The sequence below is a fragment of the Camellia sinensis genome, chromosome 2, assembly GCF_055761805.1.
Source record: "Camellia sinensis isolate YWXY chromosome 2, ASM5576180v1, whole genome shotgun sequence".
NCBI classification, from domain to species: Eukaryota; Viridiplantae; Streptophyta; class Magnoliopsida; order Ericales; family Theaceae; genus Camellia; species Camellia sinensis.
In genome coordinates, this window is record NC_138962.1 from 220,747,252 (window position 1) to 220,758,244 (window position 10,993).

At 36.7% G+C, this 10,993-nt stretch overlaps 1 protein-coding gene across 1 annotated transcript; it reads left to right on the plus strand.

The window, feature by feature from the left end:
• Positions 1–3,223: 3,223 nt before the first annotated feature.
• LOC145819441 (uncharacterized) lies at positions 3,224–5,796 on the plus strand. Its single transcript, XM_082913437.1, has 3 exons — positions 3,224–3,720; positions 3,881–4,110; positions 5,624–5,796. The coding sequence occupies exons 1-3, from the start codon at positions 3,224–3,226 to the stop codon at positions 5,794–5,796; spliced, it is 900 nt and encodes a 299-aa protein (XP_082769563.1).
• The last annotated feature ends 5,197 nt before the right edge of the window (positions 5,797–10,993 follow it).

A 10,993-nucleotide genomic window follows, 5' to 3' on the forward strand; every position in this document is an offset into this window, starting at 1 on the left:
TTGATAGATGTTAATAGATGTTGATTGATGTGACCCAAATAAGTGTATGTATATATAATAAAAAAAAGTACATTTTTTAGTACATGCCAAACACTTACTTAATGGGTTAGTTTATTCATTTTATAGCTCTGGACTGTTCTTTGCTTTTCACTTTCTTTGTCTCTATCTAAATTTTTTTTTTTTTTTTTTGATCGGCCTCTCTCTGAATTATTGTGTATCCATTTACAATTAAAAGAGAAGCAAGGAGAGATGGTGGATTTTGTAATATATTACAAAGAAAGAAAGTAGGTTATATTCTTTTTCTTTACTCCCCCCCCCCCCCCCCCTATTGCTTGCTTTTTCTTTGGTCTCTTGTCTTTGGATATGTCAAGTTCTACTTTATAAGTCATTACTCATCATGATCAGTACTCTTGCTTTTTCTATTTTTCTTTTTCGGTTCTTGTCTTTGATGCCAAGTTCTCTCTCTCCTTTTTTATGTTTGGGCATAATAAAACAAGAGATATGTTATTCCCGCTCTACTTCGCACTTCAAAATTAGTCTTCTAATATACATGAAAATTGTGCCATATCTAATTTGGTGATTAAAAATAAATTTTGGATTAAATTTATAAAGAAATGGAGTGTGAATAATAGTTCCCTGAAACAAACACAATATGTCAAAATCAACTGAAGTATATACCAGTTAGATAAAACTAGCATGTGCTTTGCACTTGTACTTCCACTAACTGTAATATAATGAGGCATCATCTATATCCTTGTCCAAAAATATTTGTATTTGTTGTATGGTGAAAAGTTTGGGTACATCTCCCATAATTCAAATCATTCTTGAATACTTATAAGCCCATTTTCTTTAGATTTAAATCAAAAAGTAGGAGGGCCCAAATCAGGAAAAGCTGAATTTTTAATCCCAATTCCCAAATTCTTTAGCATTTTTCTCTTCATTGTTATTTTTTTTTCCCTCTTTATTTTCCCCCCTCTATTCATTTTATATGTTTGCATTCCTTTTTTAGGAGCTTCTTTGAGCCTGGGGTGGTCATCTAAGGCACTTCAGTGTCTCAACCGTTGAAGATGGTTTTGAATCGTTAAGCCCTTGTAGGAGTGGCAAAATTATTATGTTCTCATGGGAAATGCCTTAGCAGCCCAAGGATCACAGAAAAACTTTATGTACGAGTGTCAGACAAGTCATTTTGGCATCTCTTAGGCTCTTGTGATAGTCAAGTTAGTCACGTGATTATTACTTTGCTTTGAACTGCTTTCACTATGGCTTCGTTAGTTTTGGGATACCCATTTTTTTTTAATGATGGTATGATTGATAGAGGGAGTGAAATTCATGAATTTATATTGAATAATTAAAAAATATGAAGGGATATTTAAGAAACATCAGGAGATATAGTGAATTGTAATTAGTGTATAGTCATTTGATACTCAAAATTAACCAATAATTTTTCTATGTATTCTGCAATGTAAATATTTATTTTTCCATGGTCTAGAAACAGAAAGTTTCAAATCAAGGGAAATCTAACTGTTAAGCAATTGTTGACCATTTGCTGACATCTGCAGAGAGGTTTGTCTATCAAGAATAGGGGTGGCTATGGGTGGCCACAGGGCAAGTTTGGGGTGAATTTGTCATTCTCTGTCCCTATCCTTGCCGACAAACTTTGTCCCCGCCCCACTTTCGTTACGGGTGGAATTTTTCAACTCCACCTCCACTCTTGCAGATACCCAATACCGCGGATATCGGACCATATTTCAAAAAATTGAGAATCATTTAAAATCTTAGCACATCAAATAATTTTCCTTTTTTCAATATATATAAACAGTCAGACTTTTACGATTATTATTTATTTATATTTAAACAAAATCAAAGATTTTTAATATTATTTTTTTATATCTAATTATATTATATATATACATATTTATTTATTTATATATTATTAATTATGACGGATCTGGTTTGGATCGAAAGAGGTGGTATCCACCCCCGTTGCGGGTGACCAAAACATAATCCACCTCCGCCTCACATAAGTGTCGGGCGGATAAAATCTATCCCATTCAGGAGGATATGAACGGGCTCCTGTAGATCGGATTAAAATGGCATCCCTAATCAAGAAACTATCCACTTTTTTGGATTGTACGATTTATGATCTTTTCATCTTCAATTGCTTGCCTTGAGGTTCAAATAAGGAGGGGGGGGGGGTAAATTACATACACACCTCCTGAGATTTATTTAAATTATAAATTATCTCCTGTGATTCTAAAAATTACATTACGTCCCCCAAGGTTTCTAATTTCATAACAAATAGGTCATTTTATTATTAAATCAAGTTAATTAATAGTTTTTAATAATGTTAAAATTTTATTTCAATTAATAATTCAGATAATTTTATTATTGTATAGGTGAGTAGCTAGAAATTTTATTTTTTCAATTAATTCTATTAAATAAAAAATTCTGACAGTGATGTATTTATAATTTTCCAAACTACATTGGACAATTCGTATTTTAAGCAAACCTCGGGGTGTATTTGTAATTTACCCAAATAAGGCAGTGGCTCCCCTCTAGTCTGAACTGGAGGGTGTTGTTGGGTCTGTGGGGCCCCACTACAGGTCCCATTTTAATAATCTGAACCGTTCAATATGTAAAATTCGTCAAGTGCTATAACTTATAAAAAATTACGTTGATCGGATATTGAAAACTATCTCATTAGGTCAGTTTTTTGCGACAAGTTTATTTTTTCACCGTCTATTTTTTTTTTTATACAAAACTGATTTAATTTCATAGTTATCGATATCCGATCAACGTGATTTTTTACAAGCATATAGCAATCGACGAGTTCTATACAATGAACAATTCAAATTATCAAAATCAGACCCGTGGTAAGCCACCACAAACCCAACAACACCCTCTAGTCCCAAATCAAACTGGACGGAAGCCCAGCTCTAAAATAAATCAACAATGATTCATCCCACTAAAAACATCACCACTAATAGCACTAATGCATTAAAAAAATAAAAAAAATAAAAAAAAATTACAACTCCAAGACCAAAACATCACATCATTCATGACGGGACCCACTGCCACCTAATTAGTGGGAGCACTGATTAGTGCTCCCAAGCATTTTTCAAAATAAATATAAGTGGCAGTTGCTTTCAACATGAAGTTGTATAAATAAAAGGGAAGAAGGAGGGAAGAAAATTGTTGCTGGAACTTGTATAAAAGATCTGAAATGGCAGCTGATTATTTACTGTTGCTGAAAAACAAATTCATTAGTGACTATGAAGAAGCAGTGGCAGAATACAATGATTTTCCCTTCCGTTCTCGTTTTCATGAGATTTTAGAGGAGTTGCAGAAAATGAGGATCAGCTCCTCAACAACCATAAGAATGAAAAATTTGCTATACAATCTCAAGTTTGTATTGGCTGAGTGCGTCATGTTAGCAGGCAAGGAGAAGAAGCGCATTACCCAGACCAAGAAAAGTCTCGTAGGTTATCAGTATGTGAAGAAGAAATGGATTCTGTTCTTAACTAAGAGGAAACTGGTCTCCATCAAAGAATTGCTGAAATACTTGCACGATGTCAGCGTCAATGTTACAGGTGAGACTGAGAGGCCTTTGTCCTTGAGCTTGGTTAGGGTTCGTCAACGAGGGGACTTTCCAGAATTCGACAAGACTTCAATTCGTGGGTTCGAGCACCATTTCGAAAAGATCAAAGATTTGCTCCTCAAGTAAAACTACTCTTGCTCAAATGGTGTTCAACAGCTCTCAAGTCCAAGACAGTTTCTCCCCAATTTTATGGGTTGAACTACCTCAATCTCTGATTAAACCCCACTTAATTGTTTTCGCCATTCTCAAAAGCTTAGCAAGTGATTTTTCTTGGTGTGGCAGTGCTTTTGATCTCAATGAGCTTTTGCACAACCTGCACTGTTGTTTGCTTAACAAGAAGTATTTGATTGTGTTGGACAACGTGTGGCATGCGAGTGATTGGTACTTTGATTGGGATTCTAACTCCAAGCTGCAGATGCAAGGCAACGAAAACTACACTCATCTCTCACATGGCTTGCCAAGGGGAAGTGGGGGTGCCATCATCGTCACTAGTAGACTCAAGGAAGTGGCAAGTAAGATGGTCGGTAAGCGGAATTTGTATCCCCTCGAGCCCACATTGGACAAAGAGTCATGTTGGTCCATAGTTATAGATTCAATTGAAAAGGAGATTTCAGATCACTGGATAATAGAAAAAATTAAAGATGATATGGTAGACAGGTGTGGTGGTCTTCCATTAGCTGCAAAGACCTTGGCGGAGATAATTTCACATCAGTAAAGTTTCTTACCTATATATACCTTTTATTTATTTAAATTTTTTCTTTCTCGGTCATGCCCGGAAATCTTTTAGTAGGTTAACAATTCAGTGCAAAATCAATTATCAAATTCCAATCTTAGAATTATAATTTATGATTTCAATCTATATGTTGAATGTCTTTGCTCCATATATACATATATTTTTTTTGGACCTTGTCTTTGCTCCATACGTGAGTACTTTAAATTAAGGGGTGGTTTGGGATGTTCTAAATAAGTGCACTTTTTGACTTTTTATAAAAAGATGTGTAAAAAAGTAGAGAGAAGATATTGATTGATGTGACCCAAAAAAGATAAAAAGATGGACTAAAATAGTATATGCCAAACAACCCCTAAATCTCTCTCTCTCTCTCTAATATACTGTGGTTACATTGTCTGGATTTTGAGAGATCCAAGACCAATTGAGGTTTGATTCCCTCACTTTCTTCAATATTGATTAGCTTCCTTTCCAAATCTAAATCCTTTTTCTGGGTTCTGAACATACATATTGTTTCATCAGGGCCCTGGGTTGCCATTTCCATGTCTCATTGGATTGGAATTTAAAAACTTGGCCAATTCTAATTTATACCTTAGGTTGTTTTTGTTTGAACAACTAAAATAAAATTTCAGAAAACAGGTTAAAAACAGAGCTAGATTGAATAGTACATATACAACAACCATCGTATAACCAAAGCTATAAAATAGTTAGCATGAAATTTTAGAACAATTCTTCAACATTCAGTTTCATTTCTACATTTAAATCTTTTTTGTGGGTTCTGAACATCCATGTTCAATCAGTTTTTAATTTACGATTTCATTTCCCATTGTCTGTACCACAATTGGAATTTAAAAGCTTGGCCAATTCTAACTTACAGTTGAGGTTGTTTTCAATTTGTTCTTGCTGATGTTTCGCTTGGTATTCGATAAACCTGTTGCACCCACCTCAGAGCTCCTGAAGAAACTTAGGACCTATTTAGGTATATCGAGGCTAACATTTTTCTTTTTCTTTTCATCATCTTTCTTTGAAAAACTTCTTTTCATATGAAAAAACTAGTCTCACTGAAGCATTTATGATGTAGAACCAAAAGAACAGAATCAGTAGTTGGAGGAAGAAACTAGGGAATCACAATCTGAAATCAATATCTTAATAATCAATACTCAAATCATATCATGGTCTAGTTGATAAACCATTACAAAAATAAAATTTTATTTAAACCATTATTCTTAATTATACTAAAAATCTTATATTCTTCAATTTATTTTCATCCAACACCTTTTCGTTCTGCGACTCTGTAGGAGTTTATAATGCCGATATTGTCTCTGATCACAACAATGAAGTAGAAGCAGGAGGAAGTTGTGATCCTGACAAAGTAGTGAAAGACTTGAAGGAACTTTTCCAAGCAGAGATCAGTCTAAAGATAGATAAGAAAGATAAACAAGAATCGTCGATGAAAGAAGAGCCTACATAAAAAGAATCAGGTGAAGAGTAACCCATGGATTTAAGAATAAGAAGACAGCACTAGATGTATTGAAGGAATCCGAGTGCAGGGGTATTAGTTCCTCTCTCTTATCTATTTTTCAAGTTTGAAATGTGAAAAAATGATGGTATGTTTTTCTTGATTCACCATCTCTCAAGTGTCATTTTCAAAACAATGTATACTTCGTAAGAGTGAAACAATTCGATTTGGTCGGCATTGAGAAAATTTAGCACTAAACTGAATCTTTCAGTTTTGTTCGTTGAGGAACCAAAACCAATTGCATACTATTGTTTAGTTTTGTTGGTTAGTGTAAATGATGGATTTCATTGGAGAATTTTAGAGTGTTATAAAAATCCATAGAATGTCAGTGTGTATAATTTTAGGTGGGATTGATGCACTTTTTTTTTTTATTATGGGACTCTTAGTTTTAGACCAATCAGATTATATGTTTTGTTCTGATACTTTCACACACTTTAGAAGTCCTTTTCATTTAATATCAATTAATTTTGAATTCGAAGTGTTGAAATATTTTGACATGATATGAAATTATAATACAATTCTTATCACTCTTGTTGAATAATGGGCAAATTACCCACAAGTCCTTTTTGAAAAGAGTGTATTCTATTTAATCCCAAAACCTTTTAGATAGACTCAAAAGTCCTATATCCATTTATCTTCTCATCTTTTCTTACCTCTTGCTTCTTCTCTTTATCTCTCTTTTTCTGATATCAACAACCACGACTACGACCACAACAACCACGCCTTCCTTCTTTTCTTTTCTTTTCTTTTCTTTCTCTTTCTCTGTCTAATTTAAAGTCACCGGTGACCTATGAAGCATGGGTACTTCGAAAAACATGCCACACCCATACCGGGTACTTACCGGCATATGTTACTTCGTATGGTACTTCTGCATACATACTGGATACACAAAACACGTACCTACATTTTTTCTTCTTAATTTTTTGCGTACCCAGACGTACCCACTATATACCCAAGTCGTACTGTACTTTAGTTGAAACAATATTTTCTTTTACTACAAAGATGAAACTCCTTTCACTTGGCTACCTTTTTATTTTTAGTTTTATACTTAGCATGTTTTTAAAATTAAAGAGTAAATTATACAAATAGTCCCTGTAGTTTACACGATATGTCAATTTGGTCCCTGTAGTTTTAATTTGCTCGATTTTGCCCCTTAATTTAATGGATTGTGTCATTTTAGTCCAATAAATAACGGTTGTTAAGTTAATTTAACGGAAAGTCAAACAATCACAATTTAATTAATTTTATATTTAACGGAAAGTCAAACAATAAGAACAACAATCCATTAGAATATAAGTTATTTAATTAATTGTTAGAACAACAATCTCACAATTTAATTAATTGTCAATATATTTAACGGAAAGTCAAACAATCGTGCAATGCAGCTAGATAATCAATAAGAACAATAAGAGTAGTTTAAGATTCTAACCTTAAAACTCGAATCTACCGGTTCAAACTCCAAAGATCAAGCTTGGAAGTCTACTCCCTCCCTCAAGAACTCCTTCTTCTTCCTAGAGTCTCTCTCTCTAAAAGACAAAGATGTGATACAAAAATGATATGTTTACTCGACGGTCACTGACTTAACCTTCTGCTGGGACACGTGGCATCGGCTGATTGGTTTTTCTCAAAAAGGTGATAGATTGACAAGACATGTGTAAGACAAAGCGTATCTAACAAGCTACCAGGCAAGGCACTCCGGCAAGTGATGACATCGGCTAAGGACAAAGCTTCGGCAACTAAGGTGGCAATGACCTCGGCTAGGAAGGACAACACTTGACTAAGCTGTGCCACACCTTGGCCTAGATGTGCCACACCTCGGTCTAGGTCATACCACTCCAGGACAAGATCACTTAGGTGCAAAGGTAACATCTCGGCCTTGGTGATGAACACCTCGGCCTAGATAATGACATCTCGGCCAATATGTCATGGCGAAGGTGGAGGTCAAACAAAGTGGTTCCAAGGTAATTCTAGACTAAAGATGACCTCGGCTAAACTCACACCAAGCAAGGTACAAAAAATGCAAGAAACACTTAAGCAAAACAAATCAAGGTTTGCAAAGATGCAACATATCAAGACAACATCATGTAATATATGCAAGCATGACTAGGGTAGAGTGAGGGTTGTTACGTCCTACCCTCCTTAAAGAAGTTTGGTCCCCAAACTTAATTTACCTTGCTCTACAAATAATCCCGGATGACGAATTTTCATTTCTTCTTCCATTTCCCACGTAGCATCCTTGCCGTAGTGTTCTTTCCATTCAATTTTCACCATTGGTATAGATTTGTTCCTCAATTGTTTCACTTGTCTGTCAATAATTTTCATCGGCTTCTCCTCGTAGCCCAAATCGTCATTAACCACAATCCCGGTATAATCAATTACATGCAGTGGATCCTGAATATACTTCCTCAACATTGAAATGTGGAACACATTGTGGACTTGACTTAGTTCTGGTGGTAAAGCCAGTCTATAGGCAGCTCGATTAACTTTCTCAAGTATTTCAAACGGCCCGATGTAACGAGGTGCTAACTTACCTTTCTTCCCAAATCTGGAAACTCCTTTCATCAGTGAAACCTTCAGGAATACATGATCCCCAACTTCAAATTCCAACTCCCTTCTTCTCTGGTCGGCATAACTCTTCTGTCGACTCTGAGCAGTTTTGATCCTTTGTTGATTGAGCTTAATCTTCTCGGTTATAACTTGAACTAGCTCAGGACCAATCAAAGCTTTATCTCCCACTTCAGTCTAACATATCGGCGATCTGCACTTTCTTCCATACAAAGCTTCGTACGGTGCCATGCCAACGCTAGCTTGGTAACTGTTGTTGTAAGCGAATTCTACCAATGGTAGATGTACTTCCCAACTTCCCTTGAAATCTAACACACATAGTCTGAGCATATCTTCGAGCATCTGAATCGTTCTTTCTGTTTGTCCATCGGTCTGGGGCTGAAAAGCTGTGCTAAACTTCAACTCGGTTCCCAAAGCTCTTTGTAAACTCTGCCAAAACCTAGAAACAAACTTCGGATCTCGGTCTGACACAATGGACATCGGCACTCCATGAAGTCTCACAATCTCGTTCATATACAATACAGCAAGTCGGTCAGCATTGAATGTGGTTTGAACAGGTAAGAAGTGTGCTGACTTAGTTAATCTGTCAACGATAACCCAAATCGAATTCATACCCTTCTGCGTCCTCGACAAGCTAATAACAAAATCCATGGAGATGTGCTCTCATTTCCACTCAGGGATTGGCAAAGGTTAAAGAAATCCTGCTGGTCTTTGATGTTCTGCTTTCACTTGCTGGCAATACAGACATCGAGATACAAACTCTGCTACCTCTCTCTTCATGTTTGGCCACCAAAAAGTTTGCTTCATGTCTTGGTACATTTTGGTGCTCCTTGGATGAACGGCGAACTTGGAACCATGGGCTCCCTGCAGAATCTTATTTTTCAACTCTAGGACGTCGGCCACGCACAATCTTCCTTCAAACTTGAGTACCTGATTTTCAATGGCATACCCTGACCTCGGCTTAGAGATAATCTCATCAATTACTTTCCTGAAGAATCTGTCTTCCATCTGTCTACTCTTTATTTCCTCGATGATGGTCGGCTCCACTGAAATCATTGCCAAACATGCTGAATTCCCAACTAACTTTCTACTCAACGCGCTGGCCACTAAGTTTGCTTTACCTGGATGATACTGAATTTGCATGTCGTAATCTTTAGTAATTCAAGCCATCTCATCTGCTTCATATTTAGTTCCTTCTGGGTGAACAGGTACTTCAAACTTTTGTTATCTGTGAAAACTTGACAAGAAGCTCCGTACAAGTAATGACACCAAATCTTCAAAGCAAAGACCACGGCTGCTAGTTCTAGATCATGGGTAGGATAATTCTTTTCGTGAGGTTTCAACTGACGAGATGCGTACGCTATAACCTTACCGCCTTGCATTAATACACAACCCAAACCTTTATGTGAAGCATCACTATAGATCTGAAATTCCTCATTACCTGATGGTAGGACAAGAACTGGTGCTGTGACTAACCTCGTCTTTAATCCTTGGAAGGCTAACTCTCTATCATCGGTCCATTCATACGTCGTTCCCTTCTTAGTTAGTTGTGTCAATGGAATTGCAATCCTTGAGAAATCCTTCACGAACTTTCTGTAATAACCTGCCAAACCCAGAAAACTACGAACCTCGGACACATTGGGCGGCGTCGGCCAATTCACGACGGCTTCAATCTTACTTGGATCAATAGAGATTCCTTCTTCATTAATCACATGGCCCAAAAATGAAATGCTGGAAAGCCAAAATTCACACTTGCTAAGCTTGGCATATAACTTCTGGTCTCTCAGGATTTGTAAGGCTAGTCTCAAATGCTGCTCATGCTCTTTACCACTCTTGGAATAGATCAGTATGTCGTCGATGAAAACAACCACGAACTCGTCTAGATACGGCTTAAAAACTCTGTTCATCAAATCCATGAATGCTGCAGGAGCGTTGGTCACTCCGAAAGGCATCACCAAAAATTCGTAGTGGCCATACCTTGTCCGAAAAATAGTCTTCTCGACATCCTCGGCCTTAACTTTCAGCTGATGGTAGCCTGACCTCAGATCAATTTTTGAAAAGACTTGTGCTCCTTGTAGTTGATCAAGCAAATCATCAATCCTAGGCAATGGGTACTTATTCTTAATGGTCACCTTGTTAAGCTCTCTGTAATCAATGCAAAGGCGAAGTGTGCCATCCTTCTTCTTAACAAATAGAACGGGTGCTCCCCATGGTGAAGTGCTCTGCCTAATGAATCCCTTATCCAACAATTCTTGTAATTGTAGTTTCAGTTCTTTAAGTTCAGCTGGGGCCATTCTATAGGGTGTCTTGGAGATAGGCTACGTTCCTGACATGATGTCAACGGAAAATTCTATTTCTCTATCGACTAAGTGGCCAGGCAAGTCATTTGGAAAGACGTCGGGGAATTCTCTAACCATAGGGATGTCAGCTAACTCAACATTTCCATTCAAATTACTTAATATACTACACAGATATCCTTGGCACCCCTTTTGGATCAACTTATAGGCTTTCATGGATGAGATCAAGTAAGGTGGGGATACTACTCCTTTACCATGGAAAATAACCTCGGCTTGGTTTGGGGGTT

Excerpts from the sequence above, each read along its gene's own strand:
- LOC145819441 (XM_082913437.1), top strand. The coding sequence starts at position 3,224 with ATGGCAGCTGATTATTTACTGTTGCTGAAAAACAAATTCATTAGTGAC. Across the intron at positions 3,721-3,880 it reads ATCAAAGATTTGCTCCTCAA|TGCTTTTGATCTCAATGAGC; the intron begins GTAAAACTACTC and ends TTGGTGTGGCAG. Across the intron at positions 4,111-5,623 it reads TAGACTCAAGGAAGTGGCAA|GAGTTTATAATGCCGATATT; the intron begins GTAAGATGGTCG and ends GCGACTCTGTAG.